Source organism: Cryptomeria japonica, chromosome 1 (genome assembly GCF_030272615.1).
Source record: "Cryptomeria japonica chromosome 1, Sugi_1.0, whole genome shotgun sequence".
NCBI lineage: Eukaryota > Viridiplantae > Streptophyta > Pinopsida > Cupressales > Cupressaceae > Cryptomeria > Cryptomeria japonica.
In genome coordinates, this window is record NC_081405.1 from 38,017,483 (window position 1) to 38,037,283 (window position 19,801).

Sequence of the window (19,801 nt, forward strand, 5' to 3'; positions counted from 1 at the left end):
TTGAAATATTACTCCACCTATAGTTTATAAATGCATTCATAAAGGATGAAGAGATCCATCAATAAGAAAACAATTACTTTTGAGAAGACTAATTAACTCCTCAAGTTGGGCACTTCAAAGGGAGGGAAAGGTGTGTCTCCTTGTTATCCATGCAAGTGACTCTTAGTTTCCTCAAGTTAGGCACAAAAAAGAGAAAAAAGATGTCTTATGGGATGCCAAAATGATTGACTTTACACATTTTGGGAGGAATTCCAAGGAGTGGGACATTTGGTCTCTACAAAAGTTTTATATCTCTATAAATTGAGGTCTTGGGATGGTGGTAAGATATGATAAATATGATTTCCTAACTATACTTTTGTTGAATGCTTTTTCTTGAGAATTCATAGGTACACAAAAGTTGTCGAACTGGAGACAAGGGAGTGAAGAAGTGTGTCGATACATACTTGGACTCTCTCCTTGGTGGAGTTCTTTTCCACAAGGGTTTCTCCATGTAAATATTGTGTAATGTGATGTTCTCAAGTGGTTTGATGATTTCTTATGTTTCTGATTTCAATTCTTTAATATATTCATGGTCTTTTAATTAAGCATGCTTAATTGAATGGTTTTCATGAACAAGTATTCTTAATGTCAACTTTGCAAACTTGATTTCAGATTTCCATATTGTAGTAGTTTACCCTTCTTATCCCAACATTTGGTATCAAAGCTTGGCCAGCTTTGGTTCCTATGGTTCAACAGGATTTTTGGGCTATAGATTTGTGTGGAAACATGGCTGCATGTACATCTCAAATAGACATTATGAAGCTGAAGCTAGAAGATCTTCAAGAAGAGAAAGAGCAATGGATTGTAAAAACAAAGGAATTTAAACCCAAAAGTATTGATCAAGACTTGTGGAACAAGATGGATAAGAAAGCATGGGAGCAATCCAGCTTTATCTTGCAAACTTTGCCCTTTTAAATGTATCAAAAGAGCCTACCGCTTATTCCTTATGGAAAAGGATATATAGCTGTTTTCTTTAAAAATGAAGGAAGGTGAATCAATAGCTAAGCATTTAAATTCATTTAATTTACTTTTGAGTCAATTAGCCTTTGTAGATGTTAAGATAGATAAAAAAAGATAACTATTTTATGTTTTTCTATGTTACCCCGAGTTTCCAGGACGAGGACGGCAAGGGACGGCGATATGAGTTTCTGGGACTGGTTTTTTTAGCCAATTTTGGGGACAGCTAGGGGACGACAAAGGGGACAGCTATATAAAAATAGGGAAAATTAAAATATAGGGAAATTTTAAATATTCATTTGAAAACATGGATAAAGCATGCACATATACATTATAGAACCTTAACATATCAGAACTAGCAGAGTTCTTATGCCAAATTTGTGTTAAATTGAGAGTGAAAGTCAAATTGCTTATAGAATTCATTGTCAAAATTCACTGTCAATATGGATAATTTATGGGGACGTCCCCTATCCCCGAGATGTCCCCTATCCCCGAGATGTCCCCGAGATGGGGACGCCTAAAAAAAATACCGAGGACGCGTCCCTGGGTAACATAGATGTTTTTATGTTCTTTGCCTAAGCGATGGGAGAGTATGATTCTCATTTTTAGTGCTAATCTAACAAATCCCAAGTTGGATTGCAACTAGGTTGGCATAAGAAATGAGAAAGAATCAACCATGGATAGTGTTACAAATACTCCTTGTGTCAAGGGAAAGTCCAAGCAAAGAGAAAGATCAAAGGGAGACAATACGGGGTCTAAATAGAAGTCTATCTCGAGGACAACCTAAAACTCTTGGAAAGAAGAGAGCAGAGTGTTTGAATTGCAATAAAAGGGGACACGTGAAGAAGGAATGCGAAATAAGAAGCAATGGGATTCCTCCATGGAAAATTCATCAAATGAAGATACTAAAGTCCTAATTCTTTCTTGTAATATTATGTCTAATGATTATTGTTTGGTTGACTCAATATGCTCGTAACACATGACTCCTCTAAGGAGTGGTTCTCCTAATATCAAGCATATGATGGTGGGAAGGTATAACTTTGGGAAAATTCTTCTTGGATGGATATTGTCAATGGAATCTATGTTGGGCACTAGAAGCTCATGATTGTGGATCTTTAATTTTATAAAGTTGGTCATGTGTTTACTTCTTGCATGGTGACCTAGAGCTACTATTTGGCAATATTTGTAGACTAAACCATATACAATCTTGACTAGAGGCCGAGGGGGAGGAGGTCGATGCCCCCCTATCTCTATCTTGTAGTGATCGATTTCTGCTTGCTCTATATCCATATTCAAAGTGAGTGATTCGTGTTACGTATACAATAGATCTATTTGATTGATGTGATGATGTGGCCCTTAGAATAGTAGGGTAATTCAATCACAAATCACCCCCTACATTTTGTTATCCCACCCTACTGCCCAACAACTGATTCCTGGTCCCTATACATCCATATCCATCGCACTCATTTCATTGTGTTCAGCGGAAAGACCTATCCTCTTCCATGGTGGTTGTGTTCCTTTACCATTTGGTCATTTGCAATGAAAGATTGTTCATGTTGGGTGGTTGCTTTTAAGCCCCTAGTCACATGGGAGAACATGGAAGCACTAGATGATTAGCCAATAGTTACATGTGGTTTATGGAGTTGTTCCATTTTGTGACCTAAAAGCTTAAAGACAACCTTGCTCATTCATCTACATGTGGGTTGTTTGGTAATGTTAACATCATGGTTGCCATGGAGGATTCTTGACGTCTTTGATTAAGGTGTTGTTTATGATCTTCCTTTTCAATTTTTAAGGATGTAGTTCTCTTTGGTTTTGAGTATAGATCATTTGCTTGGAGATTCATGATTTTGTAATTCACATTTGAAGTTGGCATGGATTGATCAATTGGAAGCTCATGGATACTAGAGAGACTTGGGTGAGGTTGGATATCTGTTGGAACGATTACTCACTATTGAGGTTTCAACAAATAGACCAAGGATGCTACACCTGGATATGGACATGAGCCCATTATGAACCTAATTTATTGAAAGCTTTTATTCCTTGGTGTTGTATGCACAAGACAATCTTGTATCCCACTCTTGGTCTACTTGGAAGGTAAATGATCTAAGAAGTGTTGCCCACCTAGTTATCCAATGCGTGCTTTATTTGTGTCATGTCTTCTCATGTGCATTAGTCTTGATCTTTGTATTTTTTAGGGCTTGTTGAGAAGTGGGTGCATGGTTCAAAGAATTTCAATTGCTTTCCTTGTGCTTGGGAAATAAGCCATGGTAATAGCTCTAAGGACTTGTTTGGAGAGGTATAGGATATGGTTTGTGGTGTTGGACATATACCAGTTGTTATGGGAACAATTTGTTTGTTTGATTTACCTTCAGTTTAAGTTTTACATCTATTGCTGCCATGTTTTCACTTTGAGTTGAATAGTTGGATGTTGATATCCTTTCAATTTGGGAGTGTTTAAGGAGATTTTATTTTACACAGCTTGCAACATGTTAATGTCGTTATAAGCACATGGCTTGATTTGCAAGTTATCTCCTCCCTCGTAAATTGTTTTCTCCCTTCTTCATTAAGGTTCTTATGTCTATAAAGTTGACGTTTGTTGTAATGTTTCCAGTTTGAAATGGGATTTAAAAATAAAATTAAAATACAAAAGAATGAAAATAAAATTTAGATTAAAATAAAAAGAATAAAATTAAATATAATTAAAATTTAATTAAGTTAATGAATGGTCAAAAGGCCTGAAATGAAAACTCAAACATAAGATATAAAAGTGAGAAGAGAACCTCATTTGTAAGGGAGGAGGAGAAGAAAGATGGAGCATGTGAATCGAGGACGAATAGATGGAAGAAGGAAGGAATGGGAAGTAAATAAGTAAGTGACTCTTCCAAAGAAGGGCAGAAATTATGAAAGGTTGTGACTCTTTCAAAGGGTATAAAATGATGAAGGGTTGTGACTCTTTTGAAAGAGTGAAAATTATGAAAGGTTGTGACTCTTTCGAAAGGGTGGTAATTATGAAAGGTTGTGACTCCTTCAAAGGGCATAATTATGGAAGATTGTAACTCTTTCAACGAGCATAAATGATGAAGGGTTGTGACTCTTTCGAAGGGTGGTGATTGTGAAAGCTTGTGACCATTACAAAGGGCAGACATGATGAAGAGGTGTGACCCTCCCTCACATTGGAAGATATAAATGGAGAAGGTTTCATTTGATGAGGAAATGGAAGCATAGTAGGAGTTCTCATTAAGCAATCAGATGAGACCTGAACCATGATACTCTTATCTCTTGTGGCAATATATAAGGTGATTCAAATAGGGGACATTACATTTGTATGGAGTCAATTGTTGTTTGTAATTCATTTTTATTTTTGGCAACAGTTCAATAACCCCTTGATCTCTTTTATCATTTGGTGTGGAGAACATGGAAGATTTTTTTGAAGATTTTTAATGAGAGATATTTTAAGACAATGTATTTTGCATATCATGATATGTTTCCTTGACACTATATGATAGAGTTATCCACATACTCTATGCAAGAGCTATAAGTGGTCTCGTTAATGTCTTGATCTAGTTTTCAGACTTGACATTACCCATGTAGTTGGAGTCCCAAAATGTATACATTATGTATGGAGCTACAAGGTGCTAGGGGCCTCTCTTAGACTAGTTACACTTTACTAAAATGTACATGCTTCGAAGGTTTTTGTCACATGTCTATATGTGTAGTTGTAGTGTCATAAATTGTTGCTGCTTACAATTTTATGCTAGGTTTGGCATTCAGTTTAGCATGTATGTTTGTCTCTACTTATAATGTGCATATTTCACTATTTTTCTAAGAAACTTGGTTTAGTCCCTTGTTAAAAGGCCTTTTGAGGACAAATTTCACCAAGACACTAGTACCCCATGCTAGCATCCTATCCACTAGTGCTGAAAGAATTTGAATTTGGATGTCAGCCTTATTACATTGTATGACGCACCTTGTAGACCTCACCCAAATAGGCCCTCAAAAAGTATTTGGGATGCATATATAAACAAACCTTTTTCCCTCATTGTAAAGGGACAAAGTCTATCTATAAACAAGCTCTCTATTCTTATCTACAATCTTGAACCTCTCTAGTTGTGAAATATTATTATTTTATGCACTAACTCTTGCAAGTATTAAAGGAAGCTTCTTCCTTCTCCATCAACTCCTTGTGGGCGATTCATGTTGGAATATCAATCAAACAACAATTTCACACTTATGGTAACTCTATTTCATGGTATTTGTTTATTACAGTCCTTACCATTTGTTTTTCCTCTATTCATTGCGAACACACACTCTCTATTATCATTATCATGGTTGTTGTGGAAACGGGAACACTGACACAGGGTTTGATTGAGGCAAGCCTTTATACAACACAACAATTTTTGCCCTTTCATTTAACAAGTCTCAAATGGTTGTAATAGAAGGAAGGTGCGACATCCCCCAAACATTTAGGTCATATAAGATCTACACAAGTGAATAGTTTCAATTTTTTGGGCATTTGGATGCTAGTGTAACACACTAGTGTCTCCAACATTCGGCCCCCCTTTTCAATGGCAAGTTCCTCTCTCTGTTGGCTTCCTAGATTTGCTTTTAGTTCTTGCACATCTATTCTATAAATCCTATATGATTGCTTGGATGCTAGAGCAATGCTCTAGTGTCCTTGACATTTTGCTCTAATTTTCAGTGCCAGGTTCCTCTGTTTGTTACCTTCCCAAATATGCTTTTTGTTTTTGTAAATTTGTTCCATAACACATGCATGTTGTTCATTTAGTCCATTTGATCACTTGTTACCCTAGATCTTGCCAATATTTGAATCAATCTTTACAACAAAGGAACGAAGTCCCCACCAAACCCAACTTGGCTCTTCTTGAGAGACAACAACCAAGAATTCAAGTCATTGGTGGCTTGTTCCAATATGTGATTAGAAAGATTGATCTAATTGTTTCATAATTGATTAGGTCGCTCTTTTCTACATCATAAAGTAGCCTTGGAATATTATTTTTGTAGGGTGGTGGACTTGATTGTGGATTGAGTTGATATGTTGATGGCATGGAGTTCTACCTATGTTGGATTGCCTACCCTGGCTTGAGGTACGAATAGGCTATTTGAGCTAGCAACTTGTTGTGGTTGCTATTCCAACTGGTATGAGCAAGGTGGCCACTCGAAGCCATTTGTTACCATTTGGATTTGATGCTTATGTTCATGTATAGATTGGTGCAGATCTGCATGGTTACTCTAGTGCAGAATTGTTTGGCAAATCAGGTCTAATGTTGATCTAGGGTCTAGGTCTTGGAAATCTACATATTATCTTTGGTTGCCTCTATTATGCATGTTCTTGATCTAATGTTGATCTATTTAGTCAATTATTTGAGATTGGAGTATTGGTCATGTTTTACTCCTTTGAGATGTTGCATGTGTGCAAATCTTGTAAATTATTTGATGTAGATTCTATTTGCTTTCCCTTTCTTGGTCACATTGTTTGGTATGTATATTATAGTGAGACAAAGAGATGGTTATTTGGAGTTGTACATTGGGACCTATAGCAATTGGTATTTTGTTGGAGCGCAAGAGCATATTGAAGAATCAAGTGGCACTTGATTCACTCAGGGATGTTTTTTTTCTTTGTTGGTTAATCCTTTGGATGTATTTACAATTTATGATGTCTCAAGTGGGAGAATGTTAGGATTAAGATGCCATTAACCTTATAAATCTTATGTTATTTAATTTGTTCCAACATCCTTCTCAAGGTGTCTTTAAGTGCCTAGGGTGTTAGGGATGAAGGGGTCCATTGATAGCAAAAAATAATTACTTGTGACAAAATTAATAAACTCCTCAAGTTGGTTGATTGAAAAAGGAGAGAAAGGTGTCTTTAGTGTTCCATGCAAGTGACTCTTAGCTTCCCCAAGTTGGGTGCTTGGAAAGGAGGGAAAAGATGTCTTTCAAATGCAAAAATGAGTGACTTTACACATTTTGAGGGGAATTATAAGGAGTGGGATGTTTGGTTTCTATAAGAGGTTTATATCTCTATAAACTGGAGCCTTGGGATGGTGGTAAGATATGCCAAATAAGCCTTCCTAATATGCTTTTGTTGAATACTTTTCGTTGAGAGTTGATGGGTACAAAGTGTTGTTAGATTCAAGACAAAGGAGTGAAGAAAATGTTTTGCATTGTAATCCTGTTTAAAGAAATCAATATTGATACATACTTGGGCTCTCTTCTTGGAGGAGTTTTCTTGCCGCAAGGGTTTATTCCACGTAAATATTGCATAATGTGATGTTCACATGTGGTTTGATGATTTCTTATGCTGCTGATTTCAGTTCCTATAGCTATTAATGGTATTCTGCAATTAAATACACTTAATTGAATGGTTTTTCATGAACAAGTGTACTTGATTTCAGATTGCAAACTTCTGTAGTACTTCAACTTTATTATCCCAACAAGTAAAAAGTAGGAAAGATTGAAGTAGGAATTGAAATGGAAAGTTCAACAAAGAGATTCACTTACAATTATGAAAAAGAAAAGATGTGTGGCCAAGAGAATGGGAACTAGAGCTCCAAAGAAAAAGAAGAACAATTGAATTAGACAGCATCATGTCCATCATTCAACATTGAAGCTAAAACGAAGAAAAATGTGGTCCTAAAAAATTAAACAATTAGTTGAAAAAATTGGAGGTATACATTACGTGCATAAGCTCAATGAGAAAGAGAAACTGTTTTCTTGCTAGAAGAGAACATGCCGAGAGTTATGTAGATGCCTAAGAAATAGAAAGAAGCTGATGGTTAAAATAATAAAAAATGAAAGCACATAAAGGAATCAAGTCATAGTTCTACCCAATAGTCTAAGAGGAAGAGCGTCTCATAAAATGTCAATATATAGGATAGACAAAGTGTCCAAAAGTATACATCCAAATTTGTGTAACCAACCCAATATTGTTAGTACTCTCTACCAATGAACCCTAGGTGGTTGTGAAGAATATTGGAAGGTTCATACTCATATTCAAAAGCAATTGCAGCTCTCATAATGTTGAAAACGTTGATGAGGGAAAGAAAAAAAGGCCCTTTACATCAAACCAAACAAGAAGGGGAAGCAAGGAGAGAAAAAGGCCAGATGAACTCACTTCAAGAAAAGGAAAGAAGATTCCTTACAGAAATGCAATATTGCACACTTGTGAAATCAAAGGTCATATGAAAGGCTAAAATTTACATATGGACTTTAGCCAAAGTAGCATAGGAAAGAAAAGGAAGAACAAACCAATCCAAGGAGCTAGGTAATACTTCCAATATGGATGGATAAGTGACATGTTCATCATTAAAGGGGACAGCAGTAGCAGCCAAAGCAACAACAATTAAATGGAGGATAGAAAGGCTTACAATACCAAAATGTGAAAGAAAGAAAAACCAATGCAATTTTCTATTTTAGTTTACAAAGTTATTTGTTTGCTTAAGAGTTGATGCATAGGCTTGGATTGGGAATATATAACACTTGACCATATTGATTGTGATGGTTGAATAAGGATTCAAATTTTGAATTCATTAGAAGCAAAATCACCTTTGCTCTTTCAGTTAAGTACATTGACAATCTGTTGTGTTTGGAATTTCAAATAGAATAAGAACAAATATCAGCTAAGGAAGGGGAAGCACTCATTGTCAATGTTTAAAAGGATCGGAATCAAATATCTTGTTCAGCTATAAAAGTGGCAGAAAAAGTGATATTGCTTAGACCTTCATAACGAAAAAAATTTACCTCTATATTTAAATGAGTCCCGTAAGTTTGGTGAGGTGTCCCCATTTGGTCATGCAAGAGGCTACAAGAATTTTACCTGACAAATGATCAACAGTCAGCCCCTTACTTTATTGTTCTTTTCTATGCAAGAGATCTTGGTGGTTGCAGCTTCAAGGCTACTACTACAACAATGTTGTTCATGCCTCATTTTGGCATACCCTTTCAAATAGAGACAACTGAAGGAATGGTGGCAATGTTGTTGTTCGTATCAATGTGACTCTACTTCTGCAAGGCAACTTTGAGTCCACCATGAGAAAATTGTGTTCAAGCGACAATGCAGTCCACAAGAATTGCATCACTAAAACTATGCCTTCGATGGTAGCTGCCATAGGAGATGTGGCAACCATGGAGAGATGATATATGCACTTCACAACATTAATACAAAAACAAAGGACAGGGCTTATTTAACCAGCAATTCTTGCCTAGTACCTGTTCGGCAATTAAAATACTCCCACAGCACAGTGCTGCACTGTAATATGGTACCACAATTCTTGCCTAGCACCTGCACCAGCAATTATTACGGGAAAAATATTGTAGCTAAAGCACTTGATCATTTTACTTTGTGTAATAGTTCATAAATCTGCTGTACTTGTCTACATAAGCAGTTCTGATGTTATCAAGGTTAGCGGATTAATTTTCTCATTAAAGGACAATTTAAAAAGTTAAGCTTTGCAAACAGGATTTAGAATTAGGCTTTAAGTTCTCGTGCTCTATATTCTTTCAATGATTCTTTTCATTCCTTCCATAAATTAATTAAATATAAGGAAACTTTTTGAGTTGCATGTTTACATCGTATCCATTTGTTGATAGAGCATCTAATTAGACAAAGTCACTAATTGTTATTTGTACACTCCTGCAACATAATTTTATCCGTACAAATTCCACTAAGCAACAGAGGCAGTTTGCCAAACTAAGTATTGAACCTCCTTTCAATTCTCCACGCTCTTGAGTTTGATTTCGTTTCTCTCATGATTGCACAATTGTTCACTAATAGAAGTCCCTAACAGGGAACCTTGTCAAGAAAATGTGCACCGAGAGAAAAGATATTGTTAAAAAGCATCCTGTACATGAGATCGGATTCCGAATGCAATCATGATCTGCAGCTACATTCCAGTTTTTTCGGTCTATCGTTTTATAAAGCTGTGAGACCCCTTCTGAGATGTTCTTTCTTTTTTGCTTCACTTCCAATGTTTTGGATTATATCTGCATTTCTTAGATAAGTCATTAGAGTCGTCATCCTTCACATTAATCCTTTCCTGCTTCTGATAAAGTAGACCTTCGACAAATCAGTTATCTCGAATATACCCTAGAGGTTTGTTTTCGATGTGGCGGGGAGCGGGGGGAAGGCCGGCGTGTGTTAATTAATCAGTTTTTTATGGGTGAGGGAGGTATGAAACCTGAGAAGGCAGGGTCCACGGAGGAGTCAACTACCAATGGAAAGGACAACTAAATCCTGCGATCAGCTATGGTAAAGCCCTTTCTTTACAACTCGACTACTGCAAAGAGACTCCAAATAAATCCTGGAGTTACCGAATTGTACGGAGTCCTAGCACTCGGAAGATTCCTCAAACAAACTCAGGAAAGGAAGGATTGTTTTGAATAGATCCCTTAAACATACTTGAGAAAACGGAAAAATAAGATTCTGTGTGACATTTATATAAATTTAACTTTTCCTATTTCAGATCATATCAATCTGCATGAAACCACCCTTATTTGTGTCTGACGTTGGCGTCTCAGCGTGCTAAAAGACAGAAAAGCTTTCTTCCTAAACAAGAAAAACTAGAGCAATCGCAATTCCATCCATTGCGATTAAAGAATTACCATAATTTAAGCCTAAATCTTTATTATAAGAAACAACTAACCTTTAAAAAGTTGTCAGAATTTTAAAATTAAAAGCCATAACGAAAAAGAATAGCGTTTGAAAACGCCTAAACTGCATGTCCTACCTTAAAACAATTGAAAAAATAAATACGGCAACGAATCACCTCAACATTTGTCCAAACGCATGGTGCATATTATGATTTCTTCGTATTTTCGGAAATGCAGCAATCCATACAAATACAGAAAACTATTTGAGTTCGAACGTGCGGTGTGCCTCAAAAACAAACACAACAAATCATTTCTGATGCCGCTTGTCACATAAATACTGCAAAATGTTCCACAAATTCAACAATAACACCGAGAAATAGAAACCTAAAAAGTTTCAAATCTCTTCACGGACCTGTCAATCTCGTACTATCGTCATTTTGCATCAACACTTCCAAAACAAAAGCATTTACTCACGCAGCGAACATAAATACATACAGAAACATTTCCACAATTTTAACAGCAGCAGCCTAAAAAAAACAACGACAACAAAAGTCTAGCATCACGAGGCACTTTCTTCAAAATTCAAAACATTCAAAGATTCATTTCCTCGTACCTGACACCATCCTCAGTATAAAAGGTGTCCGGCTTCGATCCAAGCTTCATGAACTTCATGCTTGCAACCAAAAATATCTCCTCCTCGTCAACTCTCCGCCATTACAAATGCTCAAAATTCTTCTTTATACATAGAAATCTCATCGGCTCCAAATTTCTCGGAAATAAATTGCGAGCGATTCTCATCAGCTTGTATTTTTGGGCACAACGGTAGCGGCAAAAATCGTGGTACAGCCAAATTCACCCTGTAATTCTTTGCTAAATTCAAAATCCTCATCCCCACACATATCCAATTTTAAATGAGCATAAAGCGAAGCCGTTAACATTTCTGGTTCCTATGAAACCATTTTGGTTGTCTAGAGCCTTTAAAACGCCAAACCGCCTCCAGCGACCTCAAAACCGCTTGTTACTAACCGACGTATTTTGGTTGAGCGGTTTTGGAGAAATGTTGTTCGATGATGAAGCGTAACGGAATGGTGTTACATTTTAACTCGGAGTGGGAAGGCAGCTTAACTAGAGGTGGGTAATATAGGCCCCACTTTTGTCGGAAGCCCAACCGACAGGGATGCCAAGATAGGTACCTGCTGTCTACGCCTTGCCGGAATCATCGCCGCAAAACTTTTGCCAGTTTTTTTCTGACCTTTCTTTCATGTCACCTCTTTTCACCAGCGCTGATGCACTCTCTGCTCACTCAGGGCGTGGTCCCATGGACGGGGCTTATTTATGGTCCTATGGGTAAAATCTAGAATTCGGCTTAACCTTTTGGTATACCTAATGTATTATGTTTTTGTGGGTTGTGTACCTTTGGAGTAAAGGATGCTGCACAATGCAACGTTGGTGATTGTGTGGAAAGTGATAATGAAGCTTGATGTTTATAGATTTAATCTTTTTACTTTTATTATTATTATTATTATTAATTTTGAGATTGAGTTTGATAAATTATAAGTGTTGGTCAAATTATAATTATCATTGAAAAGTTGTCATATGGTATGTTTCTTGATTATGTGATTTACCAAGGTTCAAATTCTAATTCTTTATTAACTTTGAGGTGGATTTTGGTTAATTATAAATCTTAGTTGAATTATAATTATCATTGAAAAGTTGTCATCTAATTGACTGAGTATAATTGGTAAGGATAATGGTATTTTTTTTATTATGTCATTTACCAAGGTTCAATTTTTATTTTATTTTTTTTATTTTTTATTTTTTTTTTTTTATTTATTATTATTATTATTGAACAAATTTGAATAAAATACATAAAGAATAGCAATCCAAAAGGAGCTACAAATAAGAGAAAGCTTTGTTGGGCAATGGACTTCATAATAATGTTATTGTTGACACTATGAGAGAGACTATCTTACTTAATATATAGAAAAGTAGATGTTTGGCCATGTTTTCTAATCATATTTTGCATTGGAAAACTTAAATTCTTAAGTTTTACTTTGGCATTATATTACAGTTTGTTTCTTTATGTTTCCAGTTGGAAGAAGATGGCAAATATCACAAGCGATTGGAAAATATTAAGTATCGGTTTTTGCAACTATTTGATAAGGTTCAAATTCTTGGAGATATAATTAGTTTAGGTTCAATCCCTAGATGACTTTAAGAAACTAGATCTCCCTACTTATGGCAACGATATGTTTTCTTGATTATTTTATCCACCATAGTTCAAATTTTTGGAGACATAATTAACCTAGGTTCAACCCCTTAAGTAGTGACTTTGGCAAACTGCATCCATGTAGCTAAAGGACAACTTGTAGTTTAGATTTACACTTACGCATCATGTTGTAATCCAACTATTTGAAGGACAAAGATGTTGATGCCTATGTCATCTAATTGTTTCCTTTAAAAAATTAAAACTATTTTACAAGTTTTTTTAATATTTTTTTCAAATATTTTTGTAATGGAATCAATCTCTTTATGAGTTAAATTAGGTTAATTAAAATAATGTGAATAATAAAGGATATAATTAATTTAGGTAAATTGAATGAGTTATGAATGATAAATTGGGATGTTATGTTTAGAAATTAAATATAAAACATATGTGTACTTAGCTCTCAAATTGATGATGAAATATAGATGTTGGAGATATACATAGTTATTTTACTAATATTAAAAATTTGATGCTCTCAAGATGCACATTGACTTGGAATGAAGAGGGTCCCATGATACTTCAAAGGTTGAATCTAAGCCCCTCTAGGTTGAATGTAAGCTTCATGGAAATGATTTGATGCACAAAACTATCATGTAATTCCCAAGATCAATCTAGTAGACTATACACTTTTAAAACCTATTTCATCTCAGTTTTTTATATAACAAGTAGTATTTAGAAATGCCTTCGGGAAAGCTATCAAATTGTGAAGGTCAAGTTCTCATCAATCACCCCCTTGTCAAACCAACCTTATAGCCTTAAGCAAATGTTTGAAAATAATAACTAAGAGCACAAAGATCTATAATCTATTTTGAATGCATTAATGTGTTATTTTAGTGCTCTAAATTGACATTTATGTTAAATGAATACTCTTTTATTCTTCTTGTTTCCAAATGATCTAGAATGGTTCACTTATATGTTTAATTACACAAATAAATGTGTTTAAATAACAAGACATGACAAATAGTCTCACAAAGTAGTATGAAGTTGGCTTCCAACAACTAATAGAAAATGGTCCAATGGTATGGCACTTCAAGCATGACCATTTAATGTGGTTGAGCTAGGTAGAGTGATAGGTTTCAATGTGTTAGTACCAAAGATCTCAACATAGGAATATTAGTGATAATATATGCTAGACTACAACTGATTGCATACAAAGTGTGTAAGGAATTAGAGGATAGAAGAAAATAATGCATGAATAGTTAAGGTAATCTAATGAGATGTAGGAATAGAAGCACATAAATCACGTCAAGTAATAAGTGTCATATAAAATTATGTAACAAATAAGTAGGAGGATATTAATGATAGGCATGTAAAGCACATAAACTAGAGATAATCATTAAGGTGTTTAATATAAAATTTATCCCAGTGTAGGAAAATAAAAAGATAAGGTGGCACTAGAGACATAATATATAATATGGGGAAGGCATGGTGTCCCTAATGTGGCTCCAAGAACATGATAAGGCATGTGAGCACACAATAGGATGGGAAAGACATGGTACCTCTAATATAATAGGATAGCTCTAAGAATGTGATAAGGTGTGTAAGCACAAAATGGTATGAAAGGGATGTTAGAAATTAATACCTTATGTTACTAATCATTACAATTAAAATGAGAATTACATGATGCACAAAATCAACCCATAACACAATGTATGCATGGGAAGACCTTTACAAATAAAAAATTACATAAAACATTATTCTATTATAAAATATAATTACATTTATGTTTATAAATCAATAGAATGAATTTGGAAAAGTTCACTTCTCCTCACTTCCACATGGTCGAATATACCTCTTGTGCATAATGATAGCAATTCACTATAATCTCCAAAACTTGAACATCTTCTCAATAAGAGAGAAGCTCCTTAACTATAAGATGAGGGATGAAAAAATAATCAAAAAGGGTGATTTTTGTACCTATTCAAAACTACTATTCGAAAATAATTAATATTTTGATAATTTTGTAGTTTATTAATGATTAAATGGTGTGTGATTTATGATTTATGATTTATAAAGCACATAATGAACATAAAGTTGTGTGTGTGTGTGACCCTTAATAACATTGTATTCTAACACTCCTCCTTAATGTTAATATGGGATATGCACTCCTCCTTAATAAAAAATGAAGTACCCCAAGAACATAGTTTTTCTTTGATAGAGATAAATAGGAACACAAATATGTATGCCAAAATGAAGATCACGTGTTCTATACTACATAAAACTAGTATTGTCAAAATTATAGCATTTAAAATAAAGATGATTTTAATGAGGTCTTATGAAGTTTTTATTAGATTCTAGGTCTCCTCAAACTAGCATTCCCAAGTTCATTACAAGGTGTCCATAGGTATTATATAATACAATACTTTACAATGAAAGAACTGCATAATAAAGAATTAAAATATTTGCAAAGGACTTATACAATATTGAGAAAATGTTTACATGTGTTTTATGTTTGGAGGGAGAAATAATGTAGTAAATGATTACCCATATGATGATGAGAGGAATATTAAGTTAAGAATAATGAGGTTGTGTGGAATTTGATGATGAAGATTCAAGTTTGTGGGTCTTGGAGGTTCACAATATTAATAAAGACAAAATATATTTTAATAATCTTGAGAATGAACTCATATATATATATATATATAAAATAAATTTAGCATGCAATTTTTTTTAATAATTATATCTATGAATTACAAATATTAAAATATTGTTCTTAATCAAATTATAGTGTAATTTTAGTATTAAAAATAATATTTTAAAAAATAAAAAATTCATTTCAATTTTAAAAACTATTCTAGTGATGTCACATATAATGATTCTCTATGATTATGAATTTTAATATAGAAATGTTCACACATAAAAAACTTAAAATAAATTAAAAATATAATTTAAAACAATTAATTATTCATAATTATAAAACTAAAAGTACAGTACACTCACCCTATCCTTCTCAAGATATGTTATCCATTAAAAGAGGAGCCTTAGAATAATGTATGCTAAAATTTAAATTATTAAAATGAAATATACTAGACAAACACAAGTTGGGAAATCTAAAATAATATAGATTTCTATCATTGCCCAAAAATCCTACTTATTAAATATTTGTGTACAAAATACTAGACAAAGATTGATAAATGATTAAAATTTTGGATCATACATGATGAAATGACACTCTTATCATGTAGACCTATGTTAAAATATTGGAAAAAAAGGTATTACAAAACCTTCCAAAAGATAATAATTTTAATGATTATCTTATTATAATTCTAATGTTGTGAACACTTAAATAATATTATACGGTTTAAGATGAAAATTATGGTTTTAAAACTAAAAATTATTAATTAGTTTACATAAGATACACAACAAAACTAAAAGATAGAGATTCATGAGAAAATCAAGTGGGATAAAAAAATGAGTTGTGTAATAAAAGATTAATCTAATTTCTAAATAGTATAATTTCGTAATATCATAATTCTCGTTGTGCAATGGCATAAGATATGTGCATGGTCATGTTTGCAATTATAACTAGGCTCATGAAATTCCAATGTAGGAAAATCTAACAAAGCTTGTTGATTTCATTAAATCTAAAAATCAATTGATTTGTTGTCTACACAAGTAAATAAGGTTTTGAAATTTTTTTAAAAAAATTGACAAAATAATTGTTGAAATAATTATTTCACTAATTCATTTGAGGATTTTTGTTTATATATTTAAATTATCTTGATTTGTTTTTATGTCATCTCTCTTTCCAAGCCAATTAAATAGTCAAGGAACCTTAGTTAGGAAGTGAGGCAGGACAATATTAGGGCTTGAGCAATCAACATCAACCAAAAATAAAGTTCTTTGTATTTTATTCATGACTAAATACCTTAGGATCATATGGTGTAGGAAATCTCAAGGATTTCAATATGGATTAAATTAATATATTATTTCTTATGTATTTTGGGATGTATCACTGATAGAATCATGGAGATCCTTTATTTCCACTTGTAAATTGGTTAATGACAATTCATGATGGTTTCTTCAATAGGTGTCACATATGGCAACATTTTATGATACGTAAAAGCATCTATTATGTGTCATATATGAGGAGTTACATTCAAAAGGCATCTTTAAAAAGTGTCTATGCTCTTAGAAGAAAAGCACCATACTTGATCTATTATTAGTTGGTTGTAAGAAGAGTTATAGAAGAGTGTCTACCACATGTGTGGAGGGCATCTCGCCTAGCTATATTATTAGTTAGTGAATGAAAAACCCTTGGGTGTAGGGGTTACACTTTAGTCATACTTGTATTCTTGATTTTGACATACTAATTAGAGGAGGAAAACTTATTAATGTTGTTTGTAAATAAGAGACGATTTATATGTAGCAAGTATCATGGAGTTAATCTATGTTTGTTGGTGGTTAGGAAGCTCAGGTGTAGAGTCTAAAGTTTGTTGGTTTGCTGTATTTATTATAGGTGTTGGATTAGTGTGGTATACCATGTGAAAAAATAATTTTGAGCTATAAATGTTATGTTTACAATGGTAAACTATCTAAAATATCTTATAATCTTATGTGTATGTTGTTGGGTAGAGATCTAAGTCTTTAGGTGTAATTTTTTGTAATAGATTTTGATGTTTAATCTAAAATTGTGTTAAAATATCATGTTAATGTTTAGTATTCATTAATGTAATATTTGTTTTAAAATCTAGGAGAGATACTAGCCAATTTTTTTTGTATAAATATTTAACGCATGTATCAAAAAAGATTTATTTACATATCGTAAGGTGGTGAAATCAGGGTTTCACCAATTCGGATAGTAAAACCACCAATTTCACAAAATCAACCTTACATTTAAAAAAGGAAGGTAAACCCAATATATCTAGCCATAATTCAATTAGAGAAGAGGGTTGAATTGCTTATTGGATTTACTGTTTTTTATTTCCCCTTTTAGAGAGTTGAAATTGTATTTGAATTGTAATGTTAGATCTAGGGAAAACAATGAGAAATTGGACCAAAGTAGTAATGACAAAATCTTCCAAACATACAGAGTTGTAGATAGAGATATGAGAAGGGAAAATGGATTAGAACTTGTAGTTAAAAATGTCAAGACCAGGAGGGTGGGAGTGACCTAGTCCTGCTAATTCAAGGGCAAACAAGTGGGATATTTTTTGGATCAGGAAGACGTGCAAAATCCACTACCAAAAGATAGGGCTAAAAATTTGGAACTAGGATGGTGGGAGCTACTTAGCCCTTCACTTTTCGTGCTTGTAAAATCTAAACATGTTCGTCATCGTCTGCTCTATCAGAATCTTTAGTCACAACACCTAAATCAATTTCTTGCACATGGAGAGAGAGAAAAGGGTTGTGGATAGGGGTTTTCCTTAGGTCAAACCTTGATTCAGGAATCAACCTTGAAATTGAAATGGAAATAGAATTTAATTGAAGTAAAATGCTTTCCTTTTGAGGGAAAAGTTGGATCCTTGATGAAGCTTGCTTGAATCCTCATGCAAAGGGTTTAGGATGTCATGTATAATATATTCATGAAAAGTGATCATGGATGTCATCTTGAATTCTTGAACTTGACTTGACATCTCCTTCAATACTTGATGAATACTTGATTGCTTGCTCACTTGAATTTAAATTAAATTTGCTTGAGTGTAATTTATTTCCAGCTTGAGAGGTCCATCTAGTTCTAGTTCTATTTCTCGTTACCAAATGAGGGGGGTAGACTTCCTTTTATACCTAACCATGCATTTAATATTTTAATTTTTGGATTAGGCCAACATAGAGCCTTATTTCCCACCCATTGGAGATGATCATTGATGGGACCCAATTTGGGTCTTGATAAGAGGAGTAGGGTTGTGGGGGCGTCCTAGTCATGAGCCATGACCAGGGCACCCCCAACACCTTGGTCCTGTTAATCAAGACTCGGATTTGAACAAGGGCCAAAAGGGGAGTTGAAAATGTAGAATCTCAAAGAGTGTGAACAGCGTCAAAGTAGACATTGAGCACTGGAAGACAAAACTCCAAGGTGGGGTTTAAGTGAGGATGAAATTATATGTGGATATAATTTATGGTGATACATTTAGCCCCCACTTTAGCAGGAGTATGAGAATACGCCCATTCTCACGGTAAAGTACAAAGTCGCATTGAAAAAATTTCACCAAGATGCTAAAGAGACAAGACACACCAAGCCCCCAGGGACTTTAGGATCTTACCACTCTAATATTGAGATAAAGGAACAACACATGAAGAAGAAAGAGTATGACTATACTAGCCTGGTAAGATTTGTGATTACTATGAGTCATGAAAAAAATTTGAAATTAAAAAATTGACGTACAAAATTACAAAGCAAAAGGCTCATTTTGCAAAGTAGCTTGAATATTGAATCGAATTAAAAACATGTCATGGTGTATGCATAAAGTGTAAAATTGAGTGGAGTGTATGACCCATATTGAAGTGATTGTGCACACCTTATCAGGAGCAATGAATTTAAGGTAGTATACATGCATCCAAAAGACGACTATGTTACCACAATGAGATTCCTCCAAGAAAGGACAAATCAAAGGATAATATTCACAAAATATATAGGAATAAAAGAGAATATAAGGGATTCACTAACTGGAGTCAATATGAAATTCTGATAAATAATGTATATCATGAATAATTGTATTGAATTGACCTAATTCCCCAAAGGTAGTTGTCATGACCCACTTGACTTAACCCAAAATTTTGACTATTTTTTTTTAAATTCAATTGTGTTTGATTCAATCGCATACTCAGATTCATCTATCCAAATGGGATAAGCATCCATCCAACCGGGATGGGCATCTCACCATACGAAACTAGACATCTAACCATACGAGTTAGGCATATAAACACACGGGTTAGACATTCTGTTCATATGAGATAGGGGGTTTCATCTATCCAATTCGGGATAGGCAT

At 34.0% G+C, this 19,801-nt stretch overlaps 1 protein-coding gene across 5 annotated transcripts in view; it reads right to left on the reverse strand.

Moving 5' to 3' along the window:
• The window catches only part of LOC131027408 (BTB/POZ domain-containing protein At1g67900), a 75,105-nt gene extending 63,429 nt beyond the window's left edge, over nucleotides 1–11,676 (reverse strand). For 3 of the 5 annotated variants that reach the window (XM_057957451.2, XM_057957450.2, XM_057957452.2), the window contains exon 1: nucleotides 11,219–11,676. In XM_057957451.2, coding sequence (XP_057813434.2) covers nucleotides 11,219–11,277 — 59 coding nt within the window. In that variant the 5' untranslated portion in view covers nucleotides 11,278–11,676. Of the gene's footprint in view, nucleotides 1–11,017; nucleotides 11,133–11,218 lie in introns of all 5 variants that reach the window. The other 2 variants (XM_057957457.2, XM_057957454.2) reach the window with 2 other exon arrangements.
• Between the last annotated feature and the right edge of the window lie 8,125 nt (nucleotides 11,677–19,801).